At 38.0% G+C, this 20,429-nt stretch overlaps 1 protein-coding gene across 3 annotated transcripts; it reads right to left on the bottom strand.

Moving 5' to 3' along the window:
• Positions 1-2,318: 2,318 nt before the first annotated feature.
• On the bottom strand, positions 2,319-20,399 carry arfip1 (ADP-ribosylation factor interacting protein 1 (arfaptin 1)). Of its 3 annotated transcripts, XM_023293544.3 has the most exons (10): positions 20,143-20,399; positions 18,210-18,565; positions 13,947-14,048; positions 11,929-12,037; positions 11,250-11,351; positions 9,083-9,195; positions 8,525-8,746; positions 6,490-6,647; positions 5,647-5,821; positions 2,319-4,388 (listed from the first exon to the last, which is right to left on the bottom strand). In XM_023293544.3, exons 2-10 carry the CDS (start codon positions 18,561-18,563, stop codon positions 4,233-4,235), a joined length of 1,491 nt encoding a protein of 496 aa, XP_023149312.2. In that variant the 5' UTR covers positions 18,564-18,565; positions 20,143-20,399; the 3' UTR covers positions 2,319-4,232. The 3 variants fall into 3 exon arrangements, with proteins under 3 accessions (XP_023149312.2, XP_054865737.1, XP_023149314.1); XM_055009762.1 differs by lacking the exon at positions 11,250-11,351; XM_023293546.3 differs by lacking the exon at positions 18,210-18,565 and having other exon boundaries at positions 20,143-20,397.
• Positions 20,400-20,429: the final 30 nt, after the last annotated feature.

Here is a 20,429-nt window from a genome sequence, read left to right as displayed (position 1 = left end):
CACTGCAGACACACATATGCTTATGCATCATTTTCATATTGCTAATGTCTTATTTTGTTTTGTTGTTTTGTACATTTCTGGGGCTTAAATAAAGTTTACTTTCAACACAAATCCTCATGACTTTTTCTTGATTTTAAGTCAATTTGACCCTGAATAGAAGAGGTGTCTCATGTTAATTTATCAGCATCACTGCATAAATAGAAAAAAATGTAAATGTAATTTAAAAAAAAAAAAAAATCTATGTCATGTAAAACTATTGTATTCTATATGCTGCTATGTTGCAGGTAAAATTGACCCATTTTAATGTAAAAAAAAAAATCTAAAAAACTATCTAAAAAAATTGTTAAAAGTATTTTTTGGGTATGAAACTTCTTCTTCTTGGCTTAATAGGTGTAAACAACATATAAATGGTTCATTTCACATATTTGCAAACCCACCTTGAACAGAAGAGATGATTAATTTATCGACATCACTCCATAAATAGAAAAAGATTCAAAATGTAAAATAATAATAATAATAATAATAATAATAATAATAATAATAATAATAATAATAATAATAATAATAATAATAATAATAATAATAATAATAATAATAATAATAATAATAATAAATGTCATGTAAAGCTATGGTATTTTATATGTGGGTCTTTCCAATGTACATTTTAAAATTTTCAAAAAAGTGCATTTTTTAATGAAAAATGAGTGAATTATCATCATGAACCATGATCTGTGAGAGGTAAAGAACACAACTGCACTAAATATTGATAGAAATGGTTAGTAATGGAATTAATAATGATTATATAAGCAATTTTTATTGGGAATTTTTGATTTCTGACACTTTTGGATAATTTAATATGACCCAGGTCAGATTGAAATGAACATAACAGAGGGTTAAGGGAGCAAAAAAAAAAAAAAAAAAAAAACCCTGAAAGTCTGCACTTAGAGCACATCTTGATTGTTTCATTTCAAATCCATTGTGGTGGTGGACAGAGCCCAAATGTCCAAATATTTATGGACCTGATTGTAAGTCATAGTTTCTGTACCTTTACTAAAAGTTAACTTCAGTTAAATTTTGAATTCAGGTCCATTGCTTGTAACAAAGTAAGGTTGTGATGTGTTAGTAATACTCTTAATTTAAAATAAATTTAATTTATGATGCTGAGGACTTCTACTTTTCCCAACACTGGGATGCCAAAATGCTCAATCCATTTTAAGCTAATTTAGACTTTTACACCTTTGGATCACTGAGGACAGTATTGAACTGCTACTGTCGTCCCAAAATATGTCAATTTCTTTACAAAAAACAACCTTGATGATATAAAGGATTTTACACATCATGAGAGGTTTATTAATCTTATAATTGCTTCCCTTCATTCTGCTTTTTGTTTGCTTTTTGCTTCAAGTACTCTTAAATTGTTAAAAAAAAAATAAATCTGATTTTCTGTTGCCTCTTTTGGATTAAAAGATTTCTCCCACCATGTGATAAATAATCATGTTTCGTGATCACTAAAGGTTGTAATAAATTAACAATTAGGATCATCACATAATAAGAACACAAATATTGCAGTGTCTTTATCAGAACTCTTGATTTGGATTAAACAGTGTTCGACATACAATATAGATTAAAGAGCGCTGTGTTAAATGTGCTAGAGACAGACTGCCTTTTAAGTTAATCTACTAATTATTCAACTATTGGATGTATTTCGTAATAATAAAACAGTTTGTAAGATATTTCCACTAGACAACATTGCATTGTACTTCCTGTCATGTGCATTTTTCCACTGTCTTAATCATTATTACCTATTTCTTGTAAATCTGGGCACTGTGTTCATTCATTTCCACTGAAAAAGTTTTTATTCAGCGATTCACTTGATGGACAGATAAAACACGCCACCGAAGCTGTCATCACCATCCTCAGAAGTTTTCCTGAGGATTATCCACATCCTGCCTCTATACCTGAGGGTGTGGTGGGGTTGTGTTTTTGAAAAGGGGAATCTGAGAGCACCTGGAGTAAACTCATGACCCATCGTGTCAACTACAGCAGTTTGAATCCATCTGTCAACAGTCAGTTCAATAAACCCAAAGGAACAAACTGACAAAACACAGGATGGGGCATGACAGGTTACTTCAAAAAACAATTCTTCTTCTTGTAAATGCTCACAAGGCAAATCAAAAGCATCTTTTTTTTTTTTTTTTTTTTTTGCTGAAGCCTAGTTTTCTGTGCATCACATTAGTGTCTTTAATTTGCTTCGTATTTCTTTGTTGGCTACTTTTAATACAAGACCCTGATTTATAAATAAACTCTGGACACACATATGGAAAATAAGTTTTTTTATTTTCCCAAAGAGGTTACACAACATTCAGAATCTTTTTTAACTCAACATTTGTTAATGTTTCATTTATTATAAAGGCAGACACCCGCTAGTACGCTGCCGCATCATTCTGTGGGTCTTCAGGAAAACGAAGCCGAATGGCAGCATTGGTCGTACTAAAAGATAAAATAGAGATTACAAATATATATATCCATCTATTTCAAGGAAACAATAGATTGTTGTATAAGATTCACTCTCAAACTGATATAATGAGCCTTAGGAAAAGTACAAATCCATAAAGTGAGGACACGACAGCTGATTATCGATACCAGCGTACACAAGTCCCCTTTGAAAAACATAATTTTATATAAGCCTAATGATGGAAACTTGTCTTTCAAATTTACAAAAGACAAGTTAATTGTATTTTGGTTTACACCTTACACATCATACAAAGGTTTTTTGTAATTAGCCTCAAATGTGCATATGTGCAATATGGATAAATATCTTCGAGAACAGCAGAATAGAATCAAATAGACTTTCTCGAGTAGGCTTTTAAAATGCAGCTATTATTTTGTGTTGTGTTTTAACATGTAAAGTTGTACAAGGTCTATGTGTAATTCATTCCGCGGTGTGTTTGTGCATTTGTGTCTCTTTCATCAAGACGCAGAACTGAAATCTGGTATCTAGAGCGCAAGTTTTCAATAACATGAGAAAGCGTGGAGGAGACAAGAAGGGCAAATTCAAGAAATCAAGGCACATTTAGTCACATAAGGCTGGTCCTTCATCTTCTCTGGAATTTAAGAGATTCTTTTCTGTCATACACCATGAATGGATGGCAACGAAACAGGGAAGCGTAACGCTGATTGGAAGTAGCATCAACATAAATGCATCACAACATGGAGGGCTTGTCATGAAGAGCCAAAAAACGTGAGAGCATTTTTGTTTTTGTTTTTTAAAGGAGTGGGGTTTTAGCTTTTTTGGGGGAAAACACTTTGGTTTTGCAAGGCTTAATAGAGAAGATGGATGCTCATGCGGTTTCTGTTAGGTGGTCACAGTAGTCAGGAATCAGGAGGAAGACGCTGGTCTGGCTCTGCCCAAAGGCACGTAAACTCTCCGGAAAACCACAACTAGATTTCTTACACTTTGGCTTTTGTATTATTGAGCTTTAGGCAGATACTTTAACCGGTGGACAGAGTCAGGTTACCTCTTTCCTCCTGTTTTCAGTCTTTATGCTAAGCTAAGCTTAAACAGACTGCACAGACAGAGGAGTACAGATCATCTCATTTAAATCTCAGTAAGAAAGTGAATAAGAAAGTCTATTTCCCAAAATGTCAAACTGCAATCTTAATCAAGAGTTTGCTGGTAAAAAAAAGAAAAAAGAAAAAAAAAAGCCACAAGTGTAACTGCAACTTTGCACCATTTATCACATGGATATCATATCAAATTACAGAAGAATTTATGTTGAAAAAGAAGCTTCCTGATTCGACTTCTATAAAGATTTCATCCCAGTCACCTGATAAACAATTTGAGTAAAAATGGCAGTCGTTTGGATCCCATAGCTGCCCTCAGAAAGCCAACATGTCCACCGTGCTGGGATGCAACATTCATACGCTGGAATACAAAAGGCCATTTAGAGTTTCCAGATGTATTTACTGCAGCAATTCCTGTTCAACAGACCCGTTGAACAGTCTGAAAGTGCGTTTGCCATGATTTGAAATAACTACACAAAAGAAACAAAATGATACAACACCAAAAGTAAAACGGAATGTTGGAGTTTGTTTTGTTTTTTTCCTTTCTTTTGTGCATTTTTGTTAAAAGACTGACAGTTCTGAAAGTTTGAAAAGTGGTGACAGTAGAGTTAAAGAGGAGGGAGGGGGAAGTTTCCTGTAGTTTCCATGGAACAAGATTTGGGGAGTGATTAGTGCTCTTCCAGCCAGGATGGACTGTCGCCGCCCGGCATTTTCAACTTGATGTGGAACTGCTTGAGTGTCTCTTCCAGCTGCTGTTGGTTTCCAGCGTAGTACGCCGCTATGGCGTTGTGGAACAGGATGAGCTGGTTATGCAATACCTTCACCTGGAAAGCAAGGCAAGGCAGGTTTATTTGTATATATAGAACAGTTCATACACAAAGCAATTCAAGGTGCTTTACAATGGCAAAGAAATACATTCAGCACAGAACTGACCATTCAGCCTGATATTCTTTGAATCATTAACATTAAATGCAAATGAACTATTCAGTGATTTTTTACTGCAAATGGCATACTTTTCATTTCGTCACATAAAACGCAATTAAATCTAACAAGTCTTTACCAAAATCACTCTGCCTTTCCTAACTGAAGACCATATAAAATGAAGAAAAAGCCTGACTGGAAAAAAAACTTTCGGGAAGACTAAACATATTTAGGTTCATTTGAAACATTATATATTAGTCTATTAAATGCTGGCTGTAAACTTCCAAATTGAAAACATGTAAACAGGAAAATAACATTAACAGTTGCTTATTCAGAAGCACAAAACATTGTGGGTCATATGAATCCGTGAATCACTCGTTTTTTCAGCAAAATCAAAAAATGAAAAAGGTCGTGGTTTTCTTATTTCAATTTTAGACTCGGTTCAAAAATATGAAATGGAAAAACGAACTGAACTGAAGAAACAAATTTGGATTTAAGATTTGTCGGGTTAATGAGCCCCGGTTTATTTGCCAATTGAAAAACGAAAGAACAAATGATATATGGATTGAAAAGACTCAGTGCATATTCAAAACTGTGGTTTTGATCATCACGAAAAAAGAAAAACATTATACTGTGATCAACAGCGCTGGTGGGTGGCATCTTATTGATTTTAAGAAAGAGGCTGCAGGCCAGTGGAAATTTGAACGCGGGACGCATTTGGCCCCTGGGCCGACTTTGGGCATGCCTGATCTAAGAGAAAGCTGTAGTACGCAATATTGTTTTCCTGATTTAAAAGAGCTGACAGTTTGAGCAGACCTCAGGTGTTCAGGAAGTTTGTTCCACAGATGAGCAGAATAATAGCTGAATGCTGCTTCACTATTCTTGGTTCTCGTTCTGGGAACTCACAGTAAACCTGCCCCTGATGGCCTGAGGGCTCTGGATGCTTCATATGGGCCTAATAAGTCAAGGATGTATTTTGGTTCAAGACCATTCAGAGCTTTCTAGACCAGGAGTAAGATTTTGGACCCTATCCTTTGACTAACAGGAAGCCAGTGTATTGATTTGAGGACCAGTGTAGGAGAAGGAAAAAAAAAAGGACCGAGATGAAGGCACTGAATTGAAAGCCATGTTGTTGGCGAGTCGAACTAGTATTTGACCAACCTTGTTCTCTTCCAAGAACTTCAGCTTGACAGAAAGGTCGTTTCGCATCCTCTCATACTTCTCACGGTGGATTTGGAACTGCTGCTGGGACTGTTCGATCTTCGGCATGGTGTTGGCGTCACGTGGCCCCAGATTCAGCTCCTCCAGATCTGTACGGTACGCATCGTACTCCACCCTACAAATGTTCAATATTTAGAAACCACACCGGAAATATGTGAAATGTGTGTTGCATTATCTCACGTAGGAACAAACATGCTGAAAAAAAACTGTTATCTATATCATAAACTGTGTGATATATTAAACATATATTTTTTACCAGTTCATTGGTGAGCAAATGCACTGAAATTTCATTTGACTGTGCACTAACTAGTGTATGTTATGAATGACAATAAAGTGGCTATTCTATTCTATTCACAGCAGCACATGCAACGATTTTTAGAAATTTTACATCCAGAGTAACTCCTGAGCATGTGAAATTTTCGTAAAAAATTTAATGGATTTGTTTAAGAGTATAGGATGTGTTTATAAGAGTGTGGGGAGGGTTTATAAAGCCCTAAAATATATATAAATAATAAAATAAATATAAGGTCACTACGTCGTGGATTTTTATCTGTCCGGGGGGTTCTGGAACCTAACCCCCCACAATAGACAAGAGACCACTGTATATACAACAGACAATAATTTACATTTTAAATGACAATGAAAAAATACTTTTTTTTGCAGCCAAATAAATAAAAATGACAGCAATTTATTCTTAGTTCAAAAGGCAAAGATAAAGCCAATAAACATTTGCTGCAGTTGAATAAACTTTGTGAAAAACACAAAGACGCATGCAAACATTACCTGGCGACTTCATACTGCTTGATATTTATCATGGTGTCTTCGATTGTTTTGTCCACAAGCGTGTTCACACTAGAGATGAAGAAGTTGATGGCACCCAGCAGCGTCTCCCCATTTTTGGACAAAAGCTTTTGGGTGTCGGCATTGTAGCTAAACTCCTCCTAAAGAACACAGTCCAGCAGGTGTGGACAAGTATTAGTGCTTACAAAAACTGTGAGAGCAAACAACGAATGTTGCTGATTATTTATTGAAGTAAACATGCTGTGATGAGGCCAGAATGTCCACAAGTTTAACCAACCTACATTCTTATTCACTCTGAAAAAAGTCCAGTTAACACATAACAAAAGCTCAATTAATACCATAAATCTGTAGGAAAAAGAGTACATATCACAATAAATATATCTGTTTTTGTTATTTACCCTACGCTCTCATATATAAATGAGGTGGACTAAATATTAGCCTGTAAAACCACAAGGACCAAAAGCTGCAGCCTTCAAAATGACTGTATGAACACCTCAAAAAAATGTAATTAGGGCTGTTATAGATTTAATTAGTTTTAGTAAAGTTCACCTAATAAACTGGCAACTCAGTGTACAAATTAGTACATTCATTATTTAGCATACTATATTAATTCATATAATCACTGTGGGCTCATTTTTCACTACAATATAAAGTCCTGCACCTCTATGGAAACAGAACTACTATGGCTAGAAGTAGCAAGAACAAAAAAAATATTTTGTGTTGTATGACACAATTATAACTCCATAAATCATTAAAAAAAATAAATAAATAAAGACGAATTCCTAAAAACAAACTGGAAAAAATATGGAATCAACATGTATAACGTTTTCCACAGGTGTCACCAATACTAGAAAAAATGGTGGCTCTACATACTATACATATTGTAGTACTTGTCTTCTATCTGCTCTGTGTCAACACAGCCTGCAGTTCAGCCCAGTTCAACTGAAAACTCCCGAAATTATCTGACAGTGGCTTCTCAGTTGTGCCAAGGAGAACAGAATTTGGATTTTTATTCCATTTTCTGATTAGTCTGTTTTATATCTTCAATCTAGCACTTTCAGATTTTGCCTAAATGAAAAGTGCATAACAAATAAAATGTATTATTATTATTGTTATTATAGTGCAAATTTATTTTGGTAAATTTTCAAATTAGACATATAGAATAAGCATATTTTAACTAGATGTATTTTATCCTGTTGGGGAAATTCAAGTTACCTAGTAGCTCCTATGAATTTTTCCAACAGAACAAAAGATCACAAATATATATATTTCAAGACTCTCTGTTTTTGCAGTTTCTGGCTCTGGGAAATGGCGTAATTTTGGCAGTTGTTTGAAATATAACATGCTTTTCAAACCTGCTAGTGGGTTTTGTGATTTCTGTGCACTGCAGTCTGATGCTCCAAAAACTTAATGAACAAAAACATAAGACAGCAGCACTAGACACTAATCTCAGGGGAAAACACATATTGACCAGCAGGTGGCTTACAAATCAACACATTCTGTGTATTTTTAGACTCCTCTTTACAGTATATGACCAAAATGGTTGCATTTGTGACTTTTTTTGATAGTGTGTGAGTTAAAATTTCAGCTGGTCGCAGTGTGCAAGGTCACGATGATCATTATTGTGTTGCCCTAACCGGCACTGACAGCTACTGTGTTAACCACAGTGGTGGAAAACAGTACTTTTATAATTTCAATGTACTTACACTTAAAAATGCTTGTGAAATGCACCTCCATGCACTGTTTTTTCCACTCATAGAAAAGAGTGCATATAGAAAATTTTTTTTCTATGTTTAGTCACACACTTGTTTGAGCCCACAGCTACCACAGCCTGCAATGTGGGGAGTTTAGGGAACATGGGTAAATTTTAGTGTCTATCGATAAGAAAATTTTCAGCAAGTGATGCGTTTCGCCTGTGACGAGGTGGGAGGTGCTACCAGATGAGAAAGTCTGTCTGGAGCCCTGTGTATACCACCCAGTCTGGCCGATTTCAACATATCTAAACATTTAGACTCACATGGAGTTCTGGTGACTTCAGGCTGAGGTCAGCGAAGGCGTCGCCCAGCTGCCTCTGCGTCTGCATAATCTGGGACAGCTGACTGGCCAGCGTCTGGGCCAGCTTGATCACATTCTGGTACTTTCTCTTGTTGTCACGGAGCACTTCGATTTGGGCCTCCAGCTCCAGGTCCACGGTCCTCGAGCCCCGACCCAGCTTCTCCGACAGGATTTGCCTGGTACACTGCAGAGGACAGTAGGCTTATTATTAACACAAACAGCTTGATGAAGAAATTAAGCCAATTTAAAAATACTAACAATGACTCCTGGGAGTTTCTACAGCACTCAAGCATGAGAAAAACAGCAGAGAGATTGTGAAAGAGGAAGTCTGGGGCACAGAGTGGAGCCAAAATAATAAAAAAAACAAGAGAGGGGATATCGATCATCTTTGGTTGTCAGTTAGAGGTAAAGATAACTTTTCAGCCAACATCCTAATTAACTGAGAGAAGATAAAGAAGCTGAGAGAACAAGCAGAGTAGAAGGATAAAAATAAAAATAAATCAAGGACAAAGAGGTTTACTTTGTATGTGTTGATGCTCCACTTTCTCACTAGGTCCAGTTTTTCCATGGCTGGGTTCTTTAAGTCATCTGAAAGGACCACCGCTCCACTCTGCAGCTGAGCTTTCATGCCGCCTGGACAATTAAAAGTCATTCACTTAGTGAGCGATTGAGTTATTAGATTTGCAGACTAGGAAGCTGCGGTGAGAAATTAGGCAGGTGTAATTATAAACCAGTTTCACAAGATTGTCTAAAGCTTCAGTGCAATTCGGTATAATTCAAAATGAAAGACACTAGAGGGTGACATCTATGAATATTCAAATCAAATGAGCATTAAAGTTGTATAACAGTTGCAGTAAAAGCGACATAAAGAGCTTCACTGTGTTTGGATGTAGAGGGGAAATGCTGCAAGATATGGAGCTCCAAAACTGGCAAAATGTAGGAAAAGGCTATCAGACATCTAAAAAATACGGTCACTTAAAGAAGTTACTACTGAAATTTGGTTGAGACGATGTTGGGAAGACTTCAGCAAGTGGGTTTTTATGGAGCTTTATAGTGATAATGACTCTGTTGTTTAGCTGCCACCACTATCGTTTACTCTCACTGCTCTCATGAGGAGCTCTAAAAAGCCCACTGTACTCCACCTGCTCAGCCCCAAACGGCAGACAGACACAGTTAATGACTGGCTGCTGAGCATAAACTACTTAGCAGATGGATATTTAATCACAGGGGTTGGTAGAAACTAAAAACAGAGTGAAGACAGAATGAGTATTATACACAATTATTAATGATATTATTGCTGTGCAAATAAATTGCAGGATATGTAAATAAGCAACTGCTTAGAGATGAATTTGTCATATCGGCTTATGTCAACGTAGCATACACAACTTTTTTCAAGATCAGTGTCAACTCAGCAACAGTGGTTGCTTGCCTCAGAATCTTTTGAAACTTTGTAGGAAGGATCTTTGTCATCTGAAACTGACATCTGTCCATTTTTTTAAAGCTGAAATTCCACCATTTTCAGTATTTTATACCCAATGGAAATTTTCAACAAAGCATTCACCAGTTGGAAATTGAATGAGAAACCACTTTCAGACGTCCACAGCTCTTGAAGTATACGTCCTAGAGTCTTCACATTTGGAGATGTTTATAAGTTTCTGGTGGAGAGAATGCAGCAAATTCTGGCAAACAAGCCTTAGTTTCGTGCTTCAGACCTCTGAGACTGGTAGGAATGACGGAATTTGGGATACCAAGAAATGGAGAAATGGAGGCATCATCTACTTGTGTGCAAAGCTTCAACATCCTTCCATGTTGTCATCTGAGGACTGTTTGCCAGAAACTGTTGCATTCTCTCCATTCACCAGAAACTTCTGGACACCTCCTGAAAATGTGAAGACTCTAGGATGTATACTTCAAGAGATGTGGACATCTGAAAGTGGGATCTTGTTCAGTTTCCAACTCATGAGAGATTTTATGAAAATTTCCATTGGGTGAAAAATTATAAAAATGTTGGAATTTTAGCTTAAAATGGGCAGATGCCAGAGATCATTCCTACAAAGTTTCAACAGATTCTGAGATGGATTCCGGCAACCACCTTCGCTGAGTTGACACAGAATGATCCCTATTATAGAACTATACATCGACAGGCTTTGTGAAGCTCACAAGTATAAAATGTAGGTTTTCGTACTCATTTTTTATTTATTTGTATACATTTTCCTCAGCTGACCACCTTTTCCACCACTGTGACAGTTCCAAGGCTTCATAAAGAGATTATATGTGTCAACTTTTGCAAGGACAAAGACTGCAAGCAGGAAACCCTACAGACAACAAATGTTAAAGCAGTTCTCTTAGCAGGCCAAGCAAATATTTACATATCAGGAAGTTGCATTAGATCTAGAAATCTTCAGATTTAGATCTTAGTAGAAATGAGTCTAAAGAATACGTAAAAGCTCATCAGCAGCCCCCGCGAAGCATAAAAACTACTTCAGCTAGCCCAGACTTATGCAAAGGCGAAGTTTGGAGAAACAAACGGGAAGAAGAGAGGTTTGATTCTGAATGGAGCACAGCCTGTGGGAACAAGGAGCAGGTAAGAAACTGATAAATCCAAGAAAAGGTAAGGTAGTTTTAGTTAGTGTACGAATGGTGGTGATTCAGTGCCATCTGATCCACATTCCATTGCTCCAGGGTACCTTTCTCAGCCTGACTATCGCTGTTGGAGCGTGCCAGGCGGCTAGCAACAGCCGAGCTGGGAGCTACAGGTGCCATGGGAGACGTGGGCAGGCTTGCTGACCCTGGGAGATATTCAGAGTTATGATTCATTAGTTTTCAAACCTCCTGCCAGACAAAGGTAAGGGAGGACTTCCTCATTGATGATTTCCTGTGTTTTTCTTTTTCCCATTACTGTCCTCTCTCTCTCCATGTTGTAGGATGAATGTGCTGATAAACAAAAGCCGACCTCAGCCCGTGTAAACAACATGGAAAATAGCCATGGCAACATTGCGGTGAACAGGCTACAGCAGCTCTTGGCTCTATGGGGAGATACCTTATTTGCATTTGTAACAAGACCCATAATGATGAAACGGAGAGGAGGGTTTACAACCTGGAGATCAGAGCAAACTCATCGAATTCAATTGGACGCCAACCTTTTCAAATTCAAATGTCTACCTTTCATATTTCACAGAGACTGCAAACCCAAAGTGGAGCACTGGGAGAGAGAGGTGGTTTGTAAACATCAGAAATAAATCAAATACTGCAACAAGCTGTCAAAGCTTGATAAGATTCTGCTTAGCTGCTGCTGAACAAATAACTGAAAAGTCAGGAAACGGTAAAAATAATGAGAACAGTACAAATGGGGAGGTAAGTGCTCACCTTTGTATGGTCCTGATTCAATGATGCCCTCTGTTGTTGAGGCAAAGTTACTGGAGGAGACACAAGACTCTGAAAGGTTCAAGGACCCAGGGCCGCCAGGGTAAGAGTCCTATGAGGAAAAAACAACAGTTAGCTCTAACTGGACCCAACAGTCAAGTAGAGCAGGGAAGGAGCTTTAATCTAGACACACACTGCCCTACAACTAACTAGTAATTCACCTGTGTAAAAGTGATAGATCAGAATGAACTAAAGGTAGATTTTGACCAACTTTTACTGTTAATAAACCTAATTAAATAAGCTAGATTGCTCCAATGACTAAAAGTCAAACCATCTTACTTGTTTAAAATAAAAGCTATGTTTTTTTCTGAGCTTTAGTAGAAATCAACTGGACTTTTCTTGTACGGTCTTGAAGACATTTCATCTTCATCCAAGAGGCTTCTTCAGTTCTGATTAATGGGGAGATTGTTGGTGGGCCACCTGGTATAACAATAATTTATACATTGAGGTTGTGAGTCCTGATTCGTTAATGGGCCATTAGCCATGTGAGCTGTAGTGACTATAAATTCTGTAACTTCTCATTTGTCAGTTAAAACTGAGGAAGCCTCTTGGATGAAGGTGAAACGTCTTCAAGATCCTACAAGAGAAGTCCAGTTGATTACTACTGAAGCTCCTACCATTATCACAACATGGATGACTGAGAATCTACAAAGATATATTTTTTCTAAAAGGTTTTTATTAAGAAACATCAAAAAAAGTTAAACTGATGGCTGACAGAGAATGAATGTACAGAAAAAAAATAACATTTCAGAATATTTGTGTCATCTGACATATTAAGATTCAAGTCATAAAAACTGACACAAAAAACAATATAAGGCAGAATAAGTTAACAGTCTATAGTCGACATTTCACCAACTTTTGAGGTGGCAACATCAGTAGGATTTGATGTGTGGTGACTTTGACAAGACAAGGTTCCAGTTTTTCCTATTTTGACATATGAAATGCCAACATGGGTCCATGTGGACATTTTGAGTCATTTTTGGGAAATATAAAAGTCATTTAAAAGGCGTTTTGATTGATTTTGAAAAATTCTTTAGTTGTGTTGGAAAGGTTTTATTAGGAGATAGAAAAAAAATGTAAAATTTTCAAATGAGGGTGGTGGTGTGTCCCCAGAAAGTTCCTGTAAATGTATATGTATGGATGGATCCATATTTTCACAAGGCCAAAACAAGGCAACATACTGAAAGTCACCTGGGCAACTTATCAATTCCTGCCTGGCTGAACAAATTTTTCACAAGACTAAATATTAATATTAAATATTATTAAATTCCATACATGCTTATGTTTGACAGACAGACTGACAGTATGACTGTGAGCTATTAGGAGTAAACTATCGAGAAGCACTGCCAGTTCACAGTCAGACTGATGAGAAAGACAGAGCACCCTGAGGTCTCCATCAAAATGACTTCCCCGCAGAAGAAGCTCTTCTTGGCTGTAGTTGCATCACAGCTTCACAGGATTAAATCTATTTTGTAGAGCTACAACGATGTGAATTATTCAATGTAAGCAAATATTTGCTGGTTCCAGTTTCTCTCACGTGCAGATCTAATGCTTTTTGTCACCATACATGGCAGCAAAGTGAATACCTTTGCGATTTTTACTGCTGAAAAAGAAACAACCCAAAACAAATGGAATTTATCTTAATTTCACTGTTTTCTGACACTTGATAGACAAAACCTTTTTACTGATCAATCAAGGAAGTAACGGGCATTATTATTGCCCTTCCAACTTTGCATACTTCTTAATTTGCCCTCCAGGAGTCGAGATGTTAAGAGCTCATATACTGAGCTAATCTAGAGAAATATATTATAATTGACCGATGAAATGCAAATTGTAAAGAAATCCTCAGGTCTTTCAACCAAAGGACTTGGAGGGAAGTTCAGGAAGCAAGTAGACTCGACTTTTAGATCATTTTAAGACAGTTGAGAGCTGTTCTCGAAAGTTTCTAAACAAGCCCTTACCCTCTGAAACACTGTCTCAGGACTCTGATCCAGGTCTCCATTGCTGGTGACTGGGATCTCAGCAGCTGAGCTTCTATGGGAGTCCTCAGCCATTGTGCTGTCCTGCAGCGAGGAGGGGGAGATGAAGCAGGTTAGTGCTCAAAGAAAAGAGAAGTGCACTTTTGGGACTCAACAATTGTGGACTGCCATCTTGTGGACAATGGAAAAAAAATGGGCTTGGGCCAGGACTGGGTGTAACCTGTTCAGTAGAATCATTGAGAGCTTCCACTGTAAAATGATTAGAACAATCTATATCCTGAACATTTTAAACTAGATTACAGTATAAATCAAGAACAATTCGACAAAAAGACAGATTTAATTCACATTGAAGACAACAACACACTATAATGCACTGAACAATTTGATTATTTAACATTGCAACACCTAAACCAAACTGTAGTTACAGGATTTAGATTAAACATGAATCATCCTGTCGCTGGTTCCATCAGAGTTGTCCAATCCCTGTAAACTACTGGTTAATCTGTCCTCCTGCTGTTGATTTCCAAGAGTTCAGTGAGCTTTAAGACACTTACTTTGGACAATTTCACTGTTAACCAGAATATTGAGTTCCTGTGCAAGACACATTTGCAATATCATCTTATGTCGATGTAGTGTAGTTTTTCCTCCACGCTGACTTCTTCCACCTCAGTGAGGTAGACAACATGGATTTCATTGACAGACTGAGGACTTTTTTATCATTAACATATTGCAGGTTAGTATGGAATTATTGGCCTCATGAAGCTCACAAATAGTTATAAATTTATTTAAAATCATACGATACATTTTCCTCGCCTGACCACCTTTTATAACACTGTGGCAGCTCCAAGGCTCCATAAAAAGAATATAGCTGTCAGCTTTTCAAGGACAAAGTCTGCAAGCAGGAAAACCCACTGATAATAAAAGTTAAAGCAGTTCTCTGACCAGGCCAAGCAAGTATTTACACATCAAGAAGCTGTATTAGATTTAGAAACCTCAAGATTTAGATCTTGTCAGGTTGTTCAATGCCATCTTTGATATCTTGTTTAATCCCTGTAAATTACTGGAGAATCCCTCCTACTGCTGATGAGACTGCGTGGAGAGCTCAGTGACAATTTCAGCGTGAACCAGGATATGAAGTTCTTGTGCAACAACTGACATCACTTTGCAACACCCCCCTATTTTACAACACTGCGTCTTTTTAATTACAAAACGCAGCAGAGTGGAATATGTTATACCGATGAGCTGTTACACATACAGACATGTCTTCTGTGTGCAATGAATGTTCACCCCCACCTGTGTTCTACACAAATTATGCACAAAACAGTGTCCTGACCTCCCTAGCGACACTTTAAACACACAATATGCCATCTTTTTGTACCACATCCACATCCGTATCCTCGCAATTACAAAGATTAATGTTATACAGTGTGAGGGCAGCAACTTTTCACTGAGAAAAATTTGTGCTGGAGAACATGCAGGAACTAAAGTCTCCTTACCCTCGAATCGTATCAACAATTATGTGAAAAGTCTTTATAAAAACAACATATAAATCGTGGCTTCCTGTTATCATGATGCAGTGACGCATTGGCCTGTTTAGCTTCACATTTACATGTTGGCTCACAGCAAGCCACAGGGTGGAGACAACAGTTTGTGGCCACATCAGCTTTGTTTAGGCTATAATAACGTGGCTTTGGGGAGGGGCAGGATCAAGATACAGCTGTGCTACTTTCAGTACGTTTTTATGGCCCACTCACTGAGGACTTGGTAACTGGGACATTGACCTAACCATTTCAAACACTCTGCATGCAAGCGTCATGGGGCCCGGCAAGGTAAAGCTGTCTCAAAAAGAGGAACCACTGAATTATCTTAATAACCAATAAATAAAAAATGTGTACTTTTCAGCAAGATCCTTCACTTATGGATCTTGACCACTGCCTAAACAATGCAAGTAGCGACCAGATCACCAGGTAACAGGATCCAGGTGTTGTCTAAACCGTGTGAGTGGTTTAACAATGCGAACAAAACAGTTTAATTCATGGATTTATATAAATAACATAATACATAAAACCTTGCATGTTTGCTTCATTTAATAAACTATATCTGTAGTGAACAACTCCCTGCAGGGATGAAAAGACATAAATTAACTGGACAAATTCCATTAAGTTAAAATATTAATGTATCTGAAATAAGACAATAAAATTCTGAAATTGATAACGGATTGTGCATTTTGCTTTGATTGCAGTTTGTCATTTGATGTTCACAAAGGGTGAAATGTAGTCTTCTCTGTAAAGAATTTGCTGTGTTTGTGTCCCAGAGAGTCAGAACTCAGTTGTTTACGATTTCTGATGTTCTCAACCAGAATATAACAATTTGAAAAACCCCAAAGTATTTCAAAATGATTTCATGTTGCCATGTACGACAAAGACTTTACTTTAATGGCTGCATCATGTGACAGGCATATAAATACTTAAAGGCCATAAGACACCCGCATGCAGGTCGGCCAACAGCACAGATACGCACTGCTCTACTTGTCTAACCACCTACTGCAGATAAGCCAGACTCCTGCCTGATAGTTCACTGTGACATCGGGTGACAACAGATTGTCTGGAAAAAGAACATCTGATTTCAAGCATTTAAAAAAAAAAGGTGTAAATGAAAACAGATTGTAGCCATATTTGCTGACTAGCACCACTGTTGCTGCTGCAGTTCTACTATCCACATATCATGATTTGACAGTCTTTGTGTATCGGAAGCCCTGATGGTAATGGGACTAATTCATTCACAGATGATCACAATGATCACACCCACCACCTGCAAACATTCTGCAGCAAAGCTCTCTTATAATGTCAAACTACTGAAGCACATGGAATAGTTAATCTGCTGTGAATTATCAGGCTATGCAGGGACAAGGTATGGCATGTCACAGTCTGCCATTCCCTACAGATCGGTATCCTGGCTACGAGCTAACATTATGTGAGAGGCAGGGATGGATAATAACAATAGGCTTAATGTCCAATTAGCCATGTCAGCCTAAGAGGAAAGAATCACGTCTTACTTCTCAAACTATGCGAGGACGTGGCACAATCATGATGAAAAGTCTGGCTCAAACTGCAGTAAGGCTGGAAAATCTGGCTCAGAGCAAAACATAAAAACTCGCAATGACTGCTCTGAGTTGCATTTAGGGTTGCTAAATAAAAATGGGTCCAAAAAAAATGAAGCGTTTTGAACTTCACCACTGCAATACTCACTTTATACAAACCGAAGTTTACAAATGCACCGTGCACTTTATGACCACTGCTGCTGTCAGTTTAAGTCTGCTTATTTATTTACTAATTGCTTTAGTTTTTTAGAATTTGGTTCAAGAGGGTCAGCAAAATAAGAATTTAATTGTACAGTATAACTGCCTAGTTTCTGTACATGTGACAATTAACCTCCTGAATCTTTAATACTGGCACTGAGCCTGAACCAGAACATGAATCAACAGCCTGAGGAGTCACACATTCCAGCAGTACAAGAAAATGTGGGACTGACTTGGAATGTTCAGTCAGGAGTCCAAATCTGTCTCACTTACCCGGTCATGTGACCAACGCATGCAGAACTAAAGAGCTGTATGCACAATCCCCTTACAAATAGGAGGAAATTCTATCATTTGCACACCATGCAAACTTTCACTTACAGAGTCTGCGTCAAGCCCAAGAAGGCAAAACCACAGAGAGGTGTATACTTACTGAGAACAGGGATAACAGCAGCAAATAAACCATCTGCGTTATAACAATTCACATATATCTTCCAAAGTCAAAAATAAAAATTATTCTCAGCAATCACTTTGAGAGAAGCCAGCATGAATACAAATAAGAGAAAAATGTATGAAGCCTTGATCATCCGTAAACACATAGGAGCAGCATATGAGTTATTATTAAGAAAGCCACCAAGTGCACCATCAGCACTGAGCAACAGCTACACCAGCGAGCTCTCTGAAAAACTGCATCAAAGCAAGCTGAATCTGAAACACAATTACCAACTAACACAAACACAAAGAGAGAAACACAATCACTTTAACCCAGGTTTATGATGTTGATTATAGCAGATAAAAGCTCCACAACAAAACTGAACCTTATAATAAATTGATTATATAGGAAGGAGACTGCCACCACCACAGCAAATCACAGTCAGAACAGCATGAGCAGGAGCACAGTGAGGAAGAGCTATAGCAGGTTGATTGTTCGAAGCGAAGATAAACATCACCTTTGTTTCAGTGTGAGAGTCTTCACTTTCCTCTGGTGTTTCAGCTCTTTCAACGTGGTGTTCTGTCTCGTCTTCCCCATTGTCTACACTGTCGGACACCCCATTCTCACTCTGAATGCCCCCGTCCTCCTCCTTAGCATCCTTATCACTGACTTCTGCATTTTCTTCATCACTGTCAATATCAACGTCATACAGCACATCAGCTTTGTCATCTCCTCCCCCACTACTGTCTACACTCTCCTCCTTTAATTCCTCACTCAAGCTCTCCTCTGCTTTGTCTGCCTCCTCACAATCCATCTGAGGGTCCTCGGCTGAGGTCTTCCCCGACTCAGCCTCAAGACTAACTTCAGACATACCTGAAAACAGACAGACAGGAAGGTATGAAAAGGTCCTGCGAAGTTGGCTGACTGCTGATTGTGCACTACGATAGCACAATACAGCAGTATTATTAACCTATCTTCGGTTTTTGTCTGTGTACTTTAATGAGTTATTATTGTACTCAAGTCACAGAATTAAGCTTCAGTTTATTTCTGAAAGGTAAATCCCTGTTTACTGCTGTTTAGCAGGTATTTCAAAAATCTTGCTTCCGCAAGGTCTAACTCTATTCCAAAGATGATATCTGGAAATTTTCACATCTTGTTGCTCTTTTTGTAAAAAAAAAACAAAAACCAAGAAAAGTAAAAGTGTGATAATGTGTATAAAAACATCAATAACTGTAAGTTACATTGATATAAAGAAATGCAACTGACATTTTTCCCAGTAGGTGTTGCTAAGATAACCCCAGACACATCTAGTAAGTATTACACATTATTAGACACACATAAATAGTTTGATGTTGCTTTACAGATCCATCTATTTATCTATCTATCTATCTATCTATCTATCTCTCTCTCTCTCTCTCTCTCTCTCTCTCTCTCTCTCTCTCTCTCTCTCTCTATATATATATATATATATATATATATATATATATATATATATTTTCCATTCCCTTGCTTTGTTTGGATTAGTCCAGAAACTCAGACATTTAACTTTTGTGACTTAAATGTACACAAGTGGCAAAAACTGAGGCTATATAAACCAACGCACTTGTAAAACAGTAAAGTGGCTGAGAGGCGATTGTAAGTCCATAGCAATATTGAAAATCTTGAAATCACAAATGTGTTTGAGCAGGTATGCTAAGATTCATACCACTGACATACTGGCACATTGTTTTAATACTCAGTAAAGCAGTCTGATTTTCTCCAGTGTTCTGAAAAAAAACGTTAGGTTAGCTGCATTTGATGTTGATCTCTTTTCAACCCATAAAAAGGAATGTAAATATAAGAAGTCACTTGAAATACTGGAGCAGCTCCCTCGGAAACAGATAAACAGGTGTTAGCTAACTGTTGGTGAAGCCATACACGGGTTTTTAAGCTATCTGCACGCAATTATATCTGTGCTAGGTTTAATGTGGATGCTGATACTTGCACATTTAAGTGTGAAATACCACAGATTATGTCGCAGTGTCTGATCCTTGTCCCTGCTGCAGCATCACACACAGAACTGGCTCTTTGTCCAGGTTAGGTAAATTACCTGTTGCGGTACAGTCACGTGATTTGTGAGGGCATCCAAAAGTGCTAAAAATACTTTTAATGCCACACACTTTGTAAAAGGCAGTTGCTTTTCGATATATTTGGAGAGTAAGCAGTCAACAAACCTCTTCCGTAGCGAGGTCAGTTAGCATGAAGCTGCTCACTACTTTCAGTGAATGTATGAGAGCCGTTGACGTGTAGTTAGCTAACATTAGCTAAACAACAGGTAACACTGAGAACGAGCCGACGGAATACCTAAATAAATTCACTTTAAATGGCTAAAAACAGCTGACTATTTCGCGACACACGCAACCCAGCACCACAAGCGAATGGCGATAATCAAAAGTTTCAGTTTACATTACCTGTCTCCGGCTGCGGCTAACTATTTTAGCTGTGAACTGTTAGCCGTCGTTTTAGTTGACTGAAATCCTTAGCGCCGTGCCGCTCTGGACGCTTTCCGGAAAGGCACCGTGCCGGTTGTTTAACGCAAATGCTGCATAAATATACTAACAATTTATCATCGGTGCTCCTTGGCTCTCCACTAGCACGCCAGGCTTGCTGCTTGAACCCCGGAAAGCCCGATCCACACTGCGGGGCCTCGGCTGTCATCTGAGGCCAACCGCATCATTTGCTGAATGCGCGCTCCCTC

The sequence above is a fragment of the Amphiprion ocellaris genome, chromosome 4, assembly GCF_022539595.1.
Source record: "Amphiprion ocellaris isolate individual 3 ecotype Okinawa chromosome 4, ASM2253959v1, whole genome shotgun sequence".
NCBI lineage: Eukaryota > Metazoa > Chordata > Actinopteri > Pomacentridae > Amphiprion > Amphiprion ocellaris.
This window is presented reverse-complemented; position numbering and strand designations above follow the sequence as displayed.

What these genes read in the sequence shown, in the direction of transcription:
- arfip1 (XM_023293544.3), bottom strand. Translation starts at nt 18,563, where the DNA reads ATGTCTGAAGTTAGTCTTGAGGCTGAGTCGGGGAAGACCTCAGCCGAG. An exon ending in CTGAGACAGTGTTTCAGAGG is followed by an intron (nt 12,038 to 13,946) that starts GTAAGGGCTTGT and finishes TTTTCCTCATAG; the next exon opens with GACTCTTACCCTGGCGGCCC. An exon ending in AAGCAGTATGAAGTCGCCAG is followed by an intron (nt 5,822 to 6,489) that starts GTAATGTTTGCA and finishes GAACATTTGTAG; the next exon opens with GGTGGAGTACGATGCGTACC.